The sequence below is a fragment of the Calypte anna genome, chromosome 12 (assembly GCF_003957555.1).
Source record: "Calypte anna isolate BGI_N300 chromosome 12, bCalAnn1_v1.p, whole genome shotgun sequence".
NCBI lineage: Eukaryota > Metazoa > Chordata > Aves > Apodiformes > Trochilidae > Calypte > Calypte anna.
The window spans coordinates 17205390-17224155 of record NC_044258.1 but is presented as its reverse complement, the minus strand read 5'-3'; the positions used below and the strand labels follow the sequence as shown (position 1 = coordinate 17224155).

General features: G+C 42.8%; 1 protein-coding gene across 11 annotated transcripts in view; it reads left to right on the top strand.

Moving 5' to 3' along the window:
• Window positions 1-18766, top strand: part of FOXP1 (forkhead box P1) — a 377025-nt gene that overhangs the window by 351706 nt on the left and 6553 nt on the right. For 9 of the 11 annotated variants that reach the window (XM_030458438.1, XM_030458445.1, XM_030458439.1 and 6 more), the window contains 6 exons: window positions 2562-2763; window positions 2868-2947; window positions 3624-3725; window positions 8360-8481; window positions 10606-10675; window positions 14225-14391. In XM_030458438.1, coding sequence (XP_030314298.1) covers window positions 2562-2763; window positions 2868-2947; window positions 3624-3725; window positions 8360-8481; window positions 10606-10675; window positions 14225-14391 — 743 coding nt within the window. The remainder of the gene's footprint in view (window positions 1-2561; window positions 2764-2867; window positions 2948-3623; window positions 3726-8359; window positions 8482-10605; window positions 10676-14224; window positions 14392-18766) is intronic. The other 2 variants (XM_030458449.1, XM_030458444.1) reach the window with 1 other exon arrangement.

Below are 18766 nucleotides of genomic sequence, written 5' to 3'. Positions count from 1 at the left end.
CTGCCTCCCCTCCTTGAAATAAAATTACTGTTTCTACAAAATATTCCGGTGACATCTTGCACCACTGCACATTGATGGTGGGGTCACTCAGATGCGGCGTTTAATCATTAGATCACCTCCATAAGCATCTCCTAATTAGAGTCCTTACAATACAATTTTATCTGGTAATTAGCTGAGATTGGCTGCTTCCTCTGTAGCTTATTAGTGGCAGCCCAGCAGTGGGTGTGAATCACAGTGTCATTTGTCAAGCCTGTTAAAGCCCCCCCCCTCCCCACCTTTGCTCATCCTCTTCTGTGTTTATTCCTAGTTGCTACCTACACCGAACAGCCAAGAGGAATTTAATTCGATTCAGATTCTTGAAGCAGGGAACGCTGACCTCTGCGGATCCTTTCTTGCTGTTCCCTGGTAGAAACAGATTAAATGTTAAGTTTTTACACACTGAAAAAGGAAAAGGGACCCTTTTGAAATGGAGTAGTTGGAGCCGTAATGATGAAGCACGAGCAGTGATCTTTCCAACAGGAGGGGCCCGGCTGCCGAGCCTGCGCTAGAGACGGGCACTTAAAATTGATGCAGATTTGCTCATAGTTATTGGGCTGTTAAAATGTCCATTTAGAAAGCGAGATAAAATACAGTAGATTTAACTTCATGGTGAGACCTGTCAGTTGTACTATTATTATTGTCTCTGGTCCTTTTATCATATGTAATAGATGGATAACAGGGAGGCATTACTATAGACATGGCCCTAATCAGTGTCCTTAAATCACGGCAGCAAACAAACAGGCTCTTGTGGGTGGCACGTGGTGGCAGTGCCAGTCTCCTTGGGGTACTGAACTGATGTGCTCACCTCCAGCTTGCTTGTAGCAGATCACACCAACACAGGACTCTCTGGGAAATCATTACCTGTATTTCACTGCCTTTCCCTTCTCCTCCCTGGATTCCCACTCTCTTGCCTCACTGCAGAGTGTTACTGGATGGTGGGACATGGTTTGGGAGCCGCTGCAAAAAAAGGATGGGTGTTTGCAGACCAGCTCCTTCCCTTCCAGCAGTCCTTGAGCTGCCAGGGCCCCATCACAGCCCAGCAGCCCTGGGCTGTGTCAGGAGTTTAGGGCTGGGTTTAACCTTGTCTTGTTCTGTCTCACCATCGGGATAGAAAAGAAGTCTGATTTTATCTGTCACTCCTCTGCACCCTTTCTGTGAGTGATGGGCTTTTTGCACTGATATCCTTTCTTTAATGTTAGAGCCCTTTGTTTTCCACTACCTTGGTTTTAGTTAAATCCTTTTCTTGTTAGAAAGAAATGTTACTTGTTGCTGTTGACTCGTAGGAGGGATGCTGATAGGCACTTCCTTACCTGGTTCCTTTCATACAAGGAAAATTAATGCAGTGCCTTATGGATAAATATGAGATGTCTGGGGGCACAGCTGAGTCGTGTGCCTTGCCTTCCTCTGCAAAGGTTTAACGTCCAGCAAAAAGGAATTTTAATCACGAGCAAAAGTTGTAAAATTCTGGCCCTGTTAAATTCAGTAGGAATTTTGCTACCGACTTCAATGGGGTCAGGATTTCACCAATATTATTCACAAAAGTGCCTGAGGGAAGGAAATGTGGAAGTAGTCAAAGAGGCCTTTCCTCTGTCATCTTTTCTGATGTTGTAGTTCAGGGACTGGATTGTTTGTTTAAAATACTTCAGCAGGAGTGACCTATTGAGATGGAGCGTCTTTCAAAGAGCGTTGTAGGGCAAAAAGAAAGGGTAGGGGAGGAGGAATGTGGATGCTAGTTATATAAATAGGGTTGTGTATCAAAAACACTTGAGTTGGGGCTGGGTTTGAGAGACAATCCCACAAGCAGTTGTGTTTTACAGCCTTCTGTGGCAAGCTGCCATTCATCCAGGGCTGGGCTTTGGGCAGGTAATGCTGATGCTTTCTGTCCTAAGAGGCAAAAAAAAGAGTGGTACCATTTCTGTTGGGCTGAATGCTTGCACTGTTTTGTGCAGTGTGATTAATTAAATTATTCTAGTGTTAACCTACTCTGGGCTTTGCTTTTAAAATGGATGAACAGAGGGAAGGGAAAAAAAAAAAGCCCAAATGCTGAGGAGAGAGATTGCATTTCTCCCTAGTACATCCCCAGGAAAGTCTTGCTTTTTATTTTAAGCCTGATGATGCCTTCAATGAAATATCCAAGAAGATTGATTAGAAGCCATGCATAATGATAGCATAGAAATAGGAGACGTGCAGGCTTCAGATTATGAAACAATGGAACTAAAATAAAATATTAAAATGATTCTGTGCTCTCTGAGATCTTGGTTTAAGGTTTAGAGAAGAATCCGCTAATTTTTAGTTCTGGCAGCGAGGTACTTATTCTGTTTTGGTTTATTTTTTTTAATCTATCTGGAGATGTATATATTTATTTCCCTTTATTGGTTCCTAATGGAGATGTTACAACAGCACTTTGTGCCTAAGCGAGGGCACACATGGAACTGGGGAAGCTCCCGTCATCGAATTTTCTCGGCAACCTTTAATTAGCCAGCAACCCTTTGTAACGAAGTTCTCCTTCCTTCCCTCCTCAGCTGAATCTGGTATCGAGCGTCACGCTTTCCAAGACTGCATCCGAGGCTTCTCCTCAGAGCTTACCTCATACTCCCACCACCCCGACTGCACCCATCACTCCTGTCACCCAGGGACCCTCGGTCATCACTACCACGAGCATGCACAACGTCGGACCCATCCGGAGGCGGTACTCGGATAAATACAACGTCCCCATTTCTTCAGGTAAAGAGGTTCTGGTGGTGCCAACCCCTTTGGTGCTGAGGGGGGTTTGCTGGTGCAGCCCAGCAGCAGGCTTTGATAATAACAGAACAACTGCTCTTATTTAGCAGATATTGCCCAGAATCAAGAATTTTATAAGAACGCAGAAGTCAGACCACCGTTCACGTATGCGTCTTTAATTAGACAGGTAAGCTGAGCCCAGCACACACATTTGGATTAGAAAAAAGGAAAAAAAAAAAATCTTCCCTATATGTGCACACTCTGGATTAAATAGATTTTCAAACCTTTGGTATGTAAGCATGCTCAAATGCTCAAACCTTTACTATAAGGGTTTTTAGAACTGCAATATATAACATAATTGCTTTTGATTAAGTATTACAATACGATGTGATTATTAGGAAATTCATTTCACACAACAGTGAAAATGAGCCTGTTTAAAGATGGCAAGTCAATTATCACAAGCTACAGTAATCTCTGATCCCTAGAATTAATCTGAGCTCTAAATAATTACTGAGCTTTAATCAGCTAGTGAAATGTTTTGCATTTCTCTTTGATTCTGCTTTATGAATGACTAATAAATTAATATTTCTGTAAGGAAACAGAAATAAAAACTCAAAACAATTAGATAATTCCATTTTGAATTTTGCCATTGAACTGTTAAATACAGCCATTAATCTTAGTTCATATTATGAAAACCCTCCTTTGGATTTTTTTGCTCCAAATCTCTTCTTTCTTCCTTCTTTCCTTCCTTTCTTCCTTCCTTCCTTCCTTCCTTTCTTTTTGTATTTGCTAAAGTAAAACTGTGAGTGTATTTTCTTACTGGGGTTCTTGTAACTGATCTTGCAATCGCTTTGCCCCACAAGGCCATCCTTGAATCTCCAGAAAAACAGCTAACACTAAATGAAATCTACAACTGGTTCACGCGAATGTTCGCTTACTTCCGACGCAACGCGGCGACGTGGAAGGTAAGCCTGAGCCTTGCCTCTTGCCTTTGGGATCTGCCATGGACAGAATAGACATTGCTGATGACATAAGAAATTGTAACAACATGTGGACAGGAAAATCTAGATCGGCAGTTTTGACACACACTGGCTGCCTTATCTAGGGGAACTATGTGATATGTGGCAGAAAAAATTCTCCTGCCTTTGAAAACCACTAATTGAATCCCCATTATTGGCTTTTATGTTCTGTGATTATGCCACGAGTTCCTCGGTGTGCTTGCTGCTAGCAGTGAAACTCAAGCCCTTCAGCTGGAACATATTAGGGGGAAAAAGAAAAAAAAAAAAAGAAAAAAAAAAAAGAAAGAAAAAAGGTAAAGTTATTGTGTCAGTGAAAGATACATTGTTTGTCTTTTTAGCTATGCAGGCTGTAATCACAACAACTACTTTTCTTCCTAGGATCCGTAGATCAGTGGATTCCTTTATCAAGTGACTGTCAACTACATATACAGATGTGTTAAAGATGTCCTTTTTTCTTCCTAAAAAAATCACACAGCACTATCTTATTGAACATAATATGCAACAAGCAAGCCTCACATTAAGAACTGTGTTTAAGAAAAATCAACTTTGTGTTTGTCACTTTAATTTCCTACCATAGCCATCTCAGATATCATTAGATAAGAGGTCTGAGGAGTTAATTTTATTTCTGGGGGGGTTGCTGCTTGCCTTATGCATACCATTATAATAGCCACAGTGGCTTCTGAAGCTAATGCAATGACAAATGAACGAATCAGATCATTGTAGGATCTTGTATCACTGTAATGATTGCATCCCCAGTACTTTGGGGTTCTCTTAGTCTAAACTACTCTGTTATTCTCAAACACCTTCAAATGACCAGGTAGGATGAGTCTGTCCCATACAAGCTGTTTCATCAGTTCTTTATGTTTTTCCTATTTCACCCTGCATTTAGGATTCATTCTTTCAGAGAATGGAGCTGGAAACAGTCCTTGGTTAGCTGGGTTTTTAGTAGCATGTTTTGCTTTTAATTTAGATCCCAGTGCAATTTTGTACCTTTTCAACCTTGGTCTCAAAGCTCTTAGGTTTAGGAAAAGTCTCTGATTGCTGCTTTGATTCTTCCCTGCAGTTGGAAAACATGAGCAGTGTTCACTTCGCAGCTTCCTTACTATCCAGAAAGGAAATTAACTTTCCCTGATTTAAGATCCTTTTAGACCTGCCTGTCTTTTGCTGCTGGAATGGTTCCAGTAGGACTTTTCAGCAGCTGCAGGTGTGGATGCTGAAGTAAAAATCCTATTGAATTCCAACAGCAAAAGAAAGGGAAATGGAGGGAGGAGTGAAAGAAGGCAGCAGACAGCCCTGGCTGTATCTCCTGTGAGGCTGGTTTTAGGAATCAGCTTTGTGCATCATGTAAAATCCAATCCCTGGAACGACGTGCACTTCCAGTGTGCTTCTGCAGAGGAGGAGGAGAGACACTGAGCTGCAGACCCTTGCAGAAGGGCAAGGTGTGTCCCAGAGGGGCAGGCACCACTTGAAGACCCCTCCTGGACAACTTGACCTTGTGCAGGTGTCCAGGTCCTGCTTCACCTGCAGAAGAGGAGCTTCACCACAAGTTCCACCAAGCAGGAGCATAACTGGCCACTGCTTGAAGTAATGGAGGTTGCTCAGGCTGCTTAGGTTTCTGCCAACCTTCAGGAGCAGCAGAGAGGAAAATGCAGCTCTAGATTGGCATGATGGGAAGTCCATGGGGCACAGAACAAGTGTAAGGGGCTAATGGCAGAATCAAAATGATTTGAATATACTGATTTGTATTCACCCTCAGCTACATTAAGATGTGTTACGGTCAGTGTTCCCCAAGTGCAGGGTCAGGGTTTGGTGTAGGAAAGCTTCTCTGAGCCCTCTTTCAAAACCACAGAAGACTGCAGGAAGAAAGACCTTTAAAAATGAACCTATTTCCCAAAATGCAGTACAGCAGAGTCGAGCAGTTATTAAAATAACAAACCCTTTCATTTACTACATTCAAGCATGTTCAGGGTAATTTTTCTGCAAAAGTGGCTTGCATACAAATATTTTTAACAAGGTAAATATATAATCTTACAATAATAGCTCCTAATTTTTCTGTTAAGCTGATTGCTGGGGGAGCACTGTGAACTGGTTCTGACAGGTCAGAGGCAATGTCTGTTTGCTTTTATTTTTTGGAGTAATTTGTTGGCACTGAGTCGCAGCCATGAGGCACGGGCTGCAGGTGTGGCTCTTTTGGGGTATTGTTCATATAAAACTGTTAGATAGCAAGGATCCAGAGACAAGAGAAACAAAACAATTATTTTCTGCCACAAATTGCTTAAATAAGTGATCACGTGGAAAATAGCAAGGGCAACGCTTCATGGGCATCTTGCAAATATTCAACTTGTCTGTCTCAACACTGATCCAGCAGCCTTAACCATCAATTACCTTCAAAAGAACACGAACAGACTGTGGAGTGTTTCTCCGACATCAAATTTATTTAAAGAAGAACACAAATACTTTTGCTCAACCATGTCTGTAGAGACTGTTTACAAACTCCGAGGACTCACTTTGCTGAACTTTGCTGCGTGCGTTTGATCAACTGCTGCATGAACTACAAGATCAGCTTTCACTGGGGGAAATAACATTATTATTCTTACATTTTGCTCCAGACTTGACAGTGTTCCCATTTTCACAGGAAACTGCCTGAGTTACCCAGATGTGGGCCGGCAGCCCTGTGTCAGGTTGCGCTAGCGCGGCACCCACCAGCAGTTGCTGAGCTGGCTGATTTTAGCCACACCGTAAGGTGTGGGGCGTTTGCATGTTTTTCCTCAGCCTCAACATCAGGGATTTTGCCAAAAAAATTCAGAAGTAGTGAAATCTGGGAGAGGTGGGAGGGGAAAAAAAAATAAATTATTAAAACACAAGAGCAGAAGAAAGGAAGGGCAGAAGGAAGCAGCCCTGATGGATGGGTTTATTTTCTTCTAGATTTCTGCCTTGCTGAGAGCAAAAGCAGATTCAAGCTTTATTTTTCTACCAGCCCAGAAGCAGATGAGTGTGGAAAAGCCAAAGTGCCCAGGCCCTGCCATGGAGATGGGATCAGGCACCTCCAGCCAGAGGGAATGTGTTTGCACTCAGCCATCTGCTGAGCAAAGGCAGTTTGAGCCTTGACTCTTCCCCTCTGCTGGGGACTGGAGTGTAGGGAGTGTGTTGGTGCTTGCAGAGAAATGGAAAAGTGAAAAGTAGCAAAAGACTCTTTGCCTTCCCCTCCCAGGCACACACATACACCACTGCCTCTTAATTTACATGACAAATGCACTGTGCATACCCTTTGTTTGCACAGTGATTTAGACATTCATGATTAGAGCTGCCTTTCACCATCCAGACCCCGATGTTCATTAAAAAAATAATAATAAATAATAAAAAAAAAAATAGAAGACAATGACGACAAAGGAAGAAGAAAAAAAATTGTAGTCTCTTGGTTGCCTAGACCCAGGCCATGTGTTTGGCTGGCATGGTGCCTGCTAACGAGTCAACCAGATTGACTAAATCAGTGGTGCCAGTGATGATGGATGGAGTTTGTTCGCCTGCATATTTTCAGCAAATGGCTTCTTCTGCTTTCCCTCTTCACCAAGCCCCTCTCTCTCAGCCATGCTGGGGACAAGTTCCACATACAAATCTGAGTGGCTTTGTAGTAGGGTATTTGCTCAGAAGACTCATAAAACAGGGAAAGGAGCGTGGCACTCCATTTGAGGGATAACAAGGCTCTTTCAGAAGGCAGCAGGGACAGAAATGCCAACAGCTTGCTGTGACATAGTGAGGTGTCTCATTGTGTCCCACTTCAACCAAGGTCCCAGCACGTTGGAGGGATTGGCCAGGCTCATCCTTCCCCGGCGCCGAGCTGCAGAGAGGATGTCTGAGCATCGGATGCCATGAACGTGGGTCCCTCTGGGTGATGAGCTGTGGGGATATTATCACTTTGTTTCGGAGAGCCCTCCTCATGTTTTCACTTGGCAGAGGCTCAGATCAGTCAGTACAGTAGTCTGCCAGAAATAGGAGCCAACTTCCATATAAGAGCAAGCCGGGGAGGCAGGAGTCGGTGCCGTGCCGAGCCCCCGAGCCCCCACTCCGTGCTGCGGGTGTGGAAAGAGGTTCAGCACCTGATTCACATTAGTCCAGCTGTGGGAAACTGCAGCAACACCAGCTCTGGTGCCTCTCTGCTAAATTGGGCTGTCTTGTACTTACATGAAATCCTTGCTGTTTCTTTCTAACTGCTTTCTTTTCCAGGAGAGAAGTTGCAGCGTGTATATATTTGTTTTGAAAATGTTTAAGCAATATTCTTCTTGTGTTCTGGATGAAATGTGCTGTGTTATACAATGTGCATGCTTAAAATGATGGCTGTTCTCATTCACACTGGGGATAATTGATTTTCTAATCTTGGGTTTTATGCTTTTATATTTATTTTGTCTTTGCAAAACTAAGATGTAAAGAGCCGGGGAAAGCCAAGGGGGTGCGGGGAGGGGAAGGGGGCTTAACGTTGCAAACTGAGGACTGTCAAGCTGACTGTGCTGCTGTTCTTGGACAATGATGAGCATTTTCTCATAGAAAGTTTTTGAATGTTTTCTCTTTTATACTTGCTGCAGAATGCAGTGCGTCATAATCTTAGTCTTCACAAGTGTTTTGTGCGAGTAGAAAACGTTAAAGGGGCAGTATGGACAGTGGATGAACTAGAGTTCCAAAAACGAAGGCCACAAAAGATCAGTGGGTATGTCCACCATGTTTGAACTTCTTAGCCTAGCTTGGATCATGCTTACAGTTTAACGTAGAGGCTTTTGGCTGCTAGCTGATGTTAGACCAACCACAGGTGGTTTTGCATTGTTTCAAGTTAAGGGAAACCAAGACAAACATCTCATCACTACTGTTTGTATGCCCACCAGTACCCTGACCCTGCTTGCTTGGTGTTTGTTGCATCACATGCTAGTAGCTTTTAGGTGGCAATGCATATTAACCCTCACAAACCATTTGCTTATGCTTATTGCATTTTATTTTCTTTTTCCTTTTCCCTGTATTTGATGTCTGTTCTGTCCCCGATCCCGTGTCCCTTTGTTTCCACTTCATCTCCTTTGCTGCTGCTCTTGTCCCAGGGTGCCATTCGCACCAACCTCTCACTGCATAAGTGCTTTATCAGAGTAGAGGATGAGTTTGGGTCCTTTTGGACTGTTGATGATGAAGAGTTTAAACGTGGCCGTCATATTCAACGAGGCCGTCCTCGAAAATACTGCCCTGATGAAAACTTTGGCGAGCTTGTTGCACAGTAAGAGCTTTTACTTGCTTTAATTTTTTTTTTCTGCTGTTGCTTTGCTTTGCATGATTTGCCCATCTCATGTAGACTTGCATTTCATGAAATAGTGACATCACCTTTGCTGCTAAAGAAACTAAATTTTTGGTTGTTACGTGTATTTTGTGTGTCCTGCTCTGATAATCCCCAGTGCCTGTAGTTGTAACTCTGCTTTGACATGTTTGTTACAGCATTTGTTTCTAGTGCAATTAAGACTAAAACAATTAGCCACTCTAGTATAGATATGCTGCTGTAGACCTGTCAGGAAAACAGATATGTGCTAGCAAAGGCTGCAGATAAGTTTTAATTGTGATATTTTCCTCTGCTTTCGGTGGTATGACTTGTTTTGCATCTCTTAATCAGAACTAGGGAAAGGTGCTTATGAGACAGAAACACTGAATTAACTTGAAAAAGTTTGGAAATGCAGTAAGAGCAGCTGTGAAGATAAAAATCAACAGGCCACCCTGTGTCTACAACTGTGCACAGATATTCCTGGGGTTCCCAAAGCAATTTTCTTTAGCCTTTACTCGAAGGCTGTCTCTCCAGGACAACTGATCCTTGCTGGTCCCTGTGGGAGGGACTCAGTTAAGATTCTTCTCACCATGATTTATTCCCACGTGAAAAACAAACAAACAAACAAAAAAACCCATTAAAAATAAAAAAATAATCCCAATGAATGGTAAAACTTGGGAAAATTTTTGCATTGGCACTCTCTAGCTTGTATTTTTGTTTGTTTGTTTGTTTATCCCCTCTGGTGGAACCAGTGGTATTTGAATGCCCACTAAAGAGAGTATGAATACAAATATAATGAGACAGAAGAATCTGGTTCCTTACATAAATTTAATAGAACTAAAGCAAGGGTCTGAAATAGCAGACCAGGATATTTTGTATTGAAATGGCCTTTAGGGCAGTGTATTGTTCTGCATGGCCTGTACCACTTCTCTGTGGTGCAGCAGTACTTGGCTGTCATGCCTCCATGCCCACAGCCCCAAACTGTTTGGGGGGATGGCTTGGACAGTCCCTCCCTGGGACCACTCACCATTTGCCTGGCAGGAAATAAAGTGGCTCAGATCCTCTCTCATTGTGGTCCCCTGCTCCATGGCAAGGGACTGGGCTGCCAGCGACTTGGAGGAATAAATTGCATGACATAGTATTTAAAATGTCCCGCCATGCTTTTGATCATAGCTGCCACAGGATGGACCTTTACATGGTAACTGCCTCCCAGACACGACGAATATTGGAGAATTTCTCCTGAACACAGCTAAAGTGAGCAGAGATGCCAAGATGTGCTACTAACGCAGGGTAGTAGAACACATGGCGAGGTAATGTTGAGAGATAATGCTGTTCCTTATTTAGTAAAGGCAAATATGATAAGCATAGCCTAAAACTCAGATATTTTCTTTAAGTTAAAAAAAAAAGAAAAAAGATAAATGAAAGAGAATTTGTATGGAAAAACAGTCTCAGCTGTAGTTTTCTGGTGTGGGAGGAAGCTTGAAGTGCTCGCACGGAAGTTGTTTGCATTTAACTCTCCTTTTTGTTTTTCTTATGCAGTAACCCTTCTCTTATTAAAAACATACAGACCAGCCACACCTACTGCACACCTCTCAATGCTGCTTTACAGGTAAGATTAATGACTGTAGCAAATATGCAACAGAGGCGTGTGTCTTCCCCACTCATTTCAAAATATATTAGCCTTGCTCTAATTAGATATTAAATTTTAATTCCGTTAAACTTTTTTCTTAAGTGCATAAAGCATCATAGTCCCTGGAGGCAAACACATATCAGGCTGCTTCAGCATTAGCTAGATGCTTAGCATTTTGAATATTGTGGCAAAAAAATTAAAAGTTCACTTATTAATATTTATCAGCAGTATCATAATTTCCATCCTCTTATTTCAGAATTTCACTTGAGGCAAAAATACCACAAGTGTAATTACTCTAGCACAGCTATTAATGTGCTGAATGATAGGATACTGCGGCACGTGACCTTCTATTGTTCGTGGGTTTAAAGAGAAAGCAGATCATTTTCCCCCCTTTTCTTTTAAGGGCTATTTTTGCATATCTTCCTATTGTTAAAAAATAAATGTCGCAATTCCTATGGAGTTAAAAAAAAAGATCATTTTTATTGGTTTAAACTCTACTGTAACTGTAAGACGAAAAATCTGGAAATACACCGGGTGTCTGTGCACAACTGGTGACTTGCAGCCTAAAAGTGTGCACATCTCCAAGCCTGTTTTCACGTGCTGTAGAGCAGGCTGACATTTTTTTCCCCTCTCTACAAATTCCCAAAAAAAACCCAGGTAAAGTCAGTTCTTGCTATATGAACCAAAGACACAAATGCATGAACGTACTCTGAATTTATCCAGGGGTGGTGTGGGGAGGTTCAAGCCTCTTCTTCCATATGGTGTGAATTAATCCAGGAGGTTGCACCCTGGATGTTTGTTGAGGGTTGTTTTTCAAGAAGTTCACTGGTGGATGTTTGCTTGGACAACCATATTTTATGGGAGGTTTTACAGACTTCTTTTTTCAGAATCAAGAAACAGATTATTAGGAGGAAAGCAATGTTCTGCATTTCTTCTAATTATTTGACTTGATGCAGGAACTTCTGAAAAGCAAATGAAAGCATGTTTAAATGGAGAAACTGTAAATACCATTCATTAGTAACTTATTTTCCCTTGAGTCTTGTGAAGTGTGATTTTTTAAAGACTGCTTTGTCTCTTGAATAGTATAAAGATTACAAGTACATTTTGCATTCATGAGGCTGAAAGGCAAAAATGAAATGATCCTGCATTTCTTCACATTGTTAACTATGTGACTAATTTCAATTAATATGCTTATCATACGGAACTGTTCGTGTTTTATTTCTGAAACACGTGTTGTTGTCGTCATCTCCAGGCATTCTTGCCTTTTATGATAACCTCCACACTGGTTCATTTCCCTGGAAGTAGTACCCCCTCTAGCATCATGTAAACTGAGCTGATGGAGGGAAGAGCCTGGGCCAGATTTGCTGCTGATGTGACCCTTCTAATAAATGGAGGTGAACAATATTCATTGCACTGAGGTTGAAAATACACCAGTGGCTTCCTCATTCCTCTATCCCATATTGTGTTCTGGAGGCAGAATCCCAGTGTGTGCAGTGGGATTGTTTAAGGGTTTGGACAAAGCACTGCAGGTGGCCAGTGCCACATGGGCAGTTTCGACCTCTTTTGGGCAAAAACTTTCTTCCCAGGACTCAAGGCTTTCCCTCCCCATGCCTAAGTTCAGTCTAATTAATGATGAATGAGCAGCCTTTCCCCCAGTTTTTGCAGGAATCTGCAAAGAGCATCTCTTTGCCCTTCTCCAAGCACCTCTGGGCAGGCTGAGGCCAGCACCAAGTGCCACCGGGATGGCAGGTGTAGTTGTCTTCTCCTGTGAGGTGACAGAGCTGTCCTTCACCCCTCTGGCCTCTCCTCCATCTCTTTTCCCTTGTGTCCAGGTAGGAGGTACAGGGAACATCACTCCCCAATGCTCTTTTCTCAGCAGGTTCCCCCCAAGTCACCCCCCTCCCCTATTATTATCTTCACAGCAGATACTCCTCATGTCCCACCTCTCCCCCAGTAACTGCTTCACTGAAATTACAAGTTATCACTATGGGTGAAGAACTTGAGTCATTATTTTGCCAAGTGCAGGAAATGTGAACCATTCTTTGCATCCCCTAATCACAATGAGTTTGCTGGTTGTTGAATCAAGAAGATAAAAATAATCCTCCCCATTAGAATAGCTTTTGTGATCACGGGTGACACATAGGGCTGCACAGGGAGAGGTCAGCCTAAGGAAGAATAAAAAGGGCTGTGCTCCTGAAGATGCTGTGGTCAGGGCTGGCCATACCCCCCCCCTTTCCCATCCCATCTCCCCCCACCCCAATCTCCAGCCGCACTTTGCCTGGGAGCAACGCTGCTGGCTCTGGTGGCAATGAGCAAGGAGTTTTGTCCCACAGATTAGGAACAAATTAGGCAAGAACATTCACTGAGGAGTCCCATTTGTATGAATTCCCCTCCCACGGGCAGGGTTTGCATGCTGCAGACATGGAGCCTGATGGATTTTTTTGGCTCTGCAGCCGGCTGACCTCCCCCCGGAGCAGGTCGAGTGCTGCCGAGCCAGCGTCTGGGGCTCTCCGGCAGTGACACGGCTCAGGGAGCTGTGGATGATGTCAGCCAGATCCGGCTGGGATGGGTGAAATGGTTAAATGTCCTCTGAGGCCCTGGAAAGCCATGCATCCCCTCCCTGCCAAACACTTGGCTCTGCCGGGGCTCAGGGCTTCGGCGCTTCCACTGCCGGGCACAGGCTGTGCCGTCAGCGTGAGCTCATGCTGACACACAGTAAATATTAGGAGGCAGAACGGTGGGAATCAGAAGGAAAATATTTAACAGTTCATTCTCTTCCTACAAAGATTTCCATTTAGAAAGTTAACTCCAGTGGGCCTCTGCGTGGTATTACTTTAGAACAAGAGAAAAGCGAAATAAAACGGTCAGATCTGTGGTAGCTAAGGTAAGAGCTGAGTTGTTGAGGTTTAAAACATTGCACGTGGGCTGGTTCAGCTCTCAGGACTGCAACTTTGGGACAAATCCAAGTGGTGCTGACCCCAGCTTCTCACTTGTGTCACGAGAAGAACCAAACTCAGCCAGGCTGTCCTCCCACTGGGTACTCCTTTGCACTAGGAGGAAGGAGTTACCAACTGATCAAGTTCCAGTTTTTAATTTCATTTTTTTTTTCCATTTCGTTAGAAACAAAACCCAAACCCAGACCTAAGCAACAACAACAAAAAACAACAACAACCAAAACCAACCAGACAAAAAAACCCCAAAGCCCTAAACATAATTTTGCAAACTGAAAATAGGAAAACGACATTTTATTTTTTCCAGCGGGTGTAATTCCAAATAGGGAATGGAAAGCTCCATCCTCTCGGAAGCCAATACAGCTATGAATGCTTAAACCCAGATGTAAGTGATGTTAAATTTCCCTTGGCGGAATCTGGGTAATACCTATCAGAAAACACAACATTTAAAAAAGAAACAGAACAGTAATTGCAAATAACGTGAATGTGGAGAATGCTTTGGAACGAGCGAGTGTGTTGTGCAATGTATAAAACCTTTAGCCATGGCTCTTCATGTATGTGTTTGTGTCCCTGGCAGGCTTCAATGGCTGAGAACAGTATACCTCTATACACTACTGCTTCCATGGGAAATCCCACTCTGGGCAATTTAGCCAACGCGATGAGGGAAGAGCTTAATGGTGCAATGGAGCATACGAACAGTAACGGGAGTGACAGCAGTCCAGGACGTTCCCCTATGCAAGCAATGTAAGTAAGGCAGAAGCCTGTGCCTGGTTTTAGGTGTTGTACCCATCCTGAAGTGTGGCTCTGTCTGGTTCCTGAAGTTCATGGATGGAGGAGCAAGAGTAGACATCTCCGTTTGGGGCCATGCTTAGGTTGATTGGAGTATGTAAGGATTGTTTCAACTTCCACATAAAACTGATCAGCTCGATCCAGTCTGACAGGCACACAGAGCTATAAAATTGTGAACTTGTTTGCAATTCTCTTTTTCAAACCTCACAAAGCCTCCTAGGCTGCTGCTTTCTTGGAGGAAAAAAAAAAATAGTGATTTCTCTCCCCTTTGGTCCGTGCAACAAGCAGACCTGTGGGCAGAGCTGGGAAATGGGGTTGTTTGTCTGAAACACACACTGGAGGCACAACAGTCTTGCTAAGCATGAACGAGGGCACACATGGAAGGTCTGTGTGATTTATAGATTGGTCTTAAAATATCAAAATGAAAATTAATAGGAGTGTGACGGGAATGCACCGAGTGTGTATATATCCACATGGAGGAACGAGGGATTGCCCTCCCTTCTCAATGGGAATGGCAGCGAGCTGGGGCAGGAAAGGGTAAGGCAGGAAGGGTGTGATGCCCCGATGGGTGCGTTTGGTATTTATGGGGTGAGTTTGCAAAGCTGTAAATTCCCCCCTCCCCTCAAATTACATAGCGGGTAATTGGCGGCTGGTGAGGAAGCCGGAGTTTATAAGAGTTGTGGAGTTCTCTCAAAGCTCCATGGAGAGGTTGGCTACCTGTGTGAGTGAGGGGCTGTGAGAGCTGCCCTGCCTTTCTTCTGCTGGTTCTTAAAACTGGGCTGTAAAATTTCCTGGCTGCCTCACCAGGGCTCACGTTACACATTAAAAAGAGAACTAATTTGTAGTCTTTTACTTCAAAGTCGTTGGGATAAGGGATTTACAAAAGTAAGTCTAAATCAAAAAAGTAGAAAAACATTAACCTAATACCATGATGGTAATTAGTTGTGAAACTAATTAGCATTTAATGGCGAAAAAGTTTCCCACCTGCATAATGTGTTGTCAGAGGGGAGGGAGCACGAAGGAATCTGAGGCGCCGGCTACTTTGATATTGCAGCATTTTAAATCAGTGCACAAAGTGCTTTGAAAAAAAAAAATCTTTAAAGATGGCAACATTCATTTTTAATTAATAATTAATTTAAACATTGTCTTTTACCATTTACTTCAAAACATTCCAATAATGTGTTTAGCTTTCCCAGCAATTGTTTGTGCAGTATTAATTATCTCTCCCGAAGTAGCGTGGCATGACACACTTTCAGTTTTTGAAAAAACAGATTCATCTTGAGGCAGTTTTAGTCACAATTTGTTATCCTCTGCCCGTGACCACGTAGGGCCTGCGTGAAGGAGGAGTGGAGGGACATGGCATTTCTCCAGAAACAAGGCTTCTCCCAAGGGTTTCTCCTGGCCTAACAGACAGGGATGAACGTTTATGATGTTGAGTTAATCCAAGTAATTATTTTTTTGCAAGTTCAAGGCTAGTGTAGTTCATGCACTTCTCATTTCACCTAAGGTTTCGTTATCTTTGAAGGGTCTGCGAGGAGGGAAAAATAACTAAGTTGAAACAGGCTAGGACATCTTCCAGAACTGTGCATAGCTGTGGCCTTTGTTGCACTTAATAATCATCTCTTAGCACATTGATACCAAGGTGAGGGGCACAGAACAAATACTGGAGAGAGAGGAGGATGGGGGGGAGGGATGCTTCATTTTCATTATTCACCAGAAAATCCAATTTTCTGTTGTAATATGGAAATGATTGTTTCCTGAGTGTTTTCATTTTCTCAGAATTGATAATATATGTGTTCTCTGCTGAACATTTCTTTTTGCTTAAATAAAATGTGGCTCAGTGATGTTCCAATATCAGCCTCTGAGCTTCCCCATTAAAATGGTGCTTCTAAAGAGTTTGAAGGGATCTAAAGCCAGACCACCATTCACACATTCTGGGGTTTACCCTGTTGACTAAATAAAATCAGGAATCAACAGCAGATTTCCAGATGCCATGCAACCCCTTACTTTCCCTCAGCCTGCTTTGCTAGTGACATTTTCAGGTTTGTTTATTTTTTCTCAGCACTGATTCCCTTGTCATCATGCAAATTATTTCTTAAACAATTTCAGCATATTAGTATAAATCAAGCTTTAAACTTTATTGTAAGCTTTAAAGGACCTTGTTAACATGACAGCTAAGAAGCCTAACACTTTAGCTGAAGTCTTATTTACTGCTCATACGTTTCCTTTTCATGACACACTGAACCACAGCTAGGGTGGGTTTTTTTTCTTCCCTTCTCTCCCTCCTTTTGAAACACTAGAAAGTAGTCGCATAATTACAGCTTGGGGACATAACACTTTCATCCTGATATGCTCCAAAGGTAGCCACAAAGCAAACTACTCCATGCTGTGTGCACCACCAGAACTCAGTGGCTTTAAACAACAGTCAGCTTTATTAAAAACTCCTCTGTTCCCAGAGTGGACAAACAAAAGAATTACTCAGATGTGAAAAGAAGGAGAATCTGTTCAGCAAGGTTATTTATTGTTAACCCCTTCTGGAGTCTTAGGCATTGACTTAAAAGGGATGTGCTGAAATTCTGATGCTATAAAGGAGAAATGGGAAACCCTTTCTGGTTTTTTTCTCACCCCTTAGCCCCCTCCCCTTTTATTTTTGTTACAATTTTTTGCCCATTTACCTTTTCTGTAATTCGAGAGACTGAATTCTTGCATATCTAAAGGAAGTTTTCTTTCTCCAGTCTGGAGGTTTGGCAAGGGGGTAAATAGAGATTCAGACTTGACAGAAATGAATGTTTCCCCTTGCTTCTGAGCTTATTTAAGCTAATTTATCTGCAATATTTTAGCAAAATCACGGATTCAGTGAGGCTTCCTCCTCAGATGCCACTTTGCGGTTAAAACTGACAGAGTAATTTTATTTTGCTGTTTTCCATGCAGATCTCTCCCCAGGGGTTGTATTACCCAGATAACCCTCCTATTTTGGGGGATGGAGTTTTTGCCAAGCTCGCTGTCTGATGTTTGTCCAACACGTGAGCTGCTGGAGGAGGCTGCTCTGGCTGTGCCTCCCTGTGGCTTTGTGGCCTTCTCCAGCTTTGTCTCACTCAGGGTCGAGCAACCCTTTTCATAACTCAGTGCTTGTTTTGCTTTTCAATCCTGAAGTGTTGTTTTGAAGGTTTTTTGACTTCTGGGAACCACCCCAAACCTCAAAGAGAAACTTGGTTGAAACCACCTGGTTCCACCTGCTTTCATAACAAAACCAGAAAGGGAGCTGAGTTTGCTTTGGAAAGATTTGGGGATCTTTGGAGGAGCTTTCACAGTATTTGGGGTAGTTGTGAGCACAGTGGGTACCCATTGGATCTGCTGGCAGCCCAAGGCCATGCATGGATGTGGTGGGACACTGAGATGTGGCCCTGGGGAGCAACCTTTGGAGAAACTCCCACCTGTGTGCTGAGGCCACCTACATGCTTCCTTCTCTCCCCTTTGAAAGTTTCCCATCTGTGTTTTCAAAAATACTACTTTAAAAAAACAAACAAAAAAACAACAAACACAAATAAGCCTGGCAGCAGCATCAAAACCAGAAAGTCAATAAGCAAGATGAAAACAGCAGTAAAAAGAGATCATTTCCCTAAAGGTGGAGTAGCACATGCTTTATGGGTCTCTGTGTGTAGCCACTCTTTCCCTCTTTTTTTTCTGCTTTTCATTTCATGTTTTCTCCCAAGTGAGGGACCTCACAGCCTATTTATAATACAAGTTTTTCTAGTTGCAAGTAATCAGCACAGTTTCAGCATGGTTTAATGTTCTGTAGGGCCATGAGCCACTGAGATGGTTAACACAGGCACATCTCCCAGATGGTCATCTTAAACACACTTTGGATGTGCTTAAGCTAATTTTTCACCTCTCCTATTTGAAGCAGTCTCTCCTCCATCTTTTTCAATAATTAGGTCAAAACTGTAAGAGGAATGTCTCTCTTCTTGAGAATTCTGCAAAAATTACATGACTTGCAGAGGAACCTCCTTGCACCCAGGGGTGTGTTGATGGGACATATTTTTGGAATTTGAAGGCAAAAGGTGTGTTTATGTCCATATGGCATCACTTCTCCCCACCATTCCTTTTTTTTGGATGGACTGGAAGGTGCAGTTAATACTTCAGTATTGATCTAGCACTTTACAACTCAAGAAGCTGAAATATGCAGGGACTTGAAAGGCATCCACAGCCCACATTAGAAATGTGTGTAGTCAGCAAGTTAGATGCTTCCTGAACTCATCCAGGCTTAAGCCAAAATAAATAAATAGGGTGCAATGCAGCTTTGCACACTATATAAGCAGACAACTGGTTC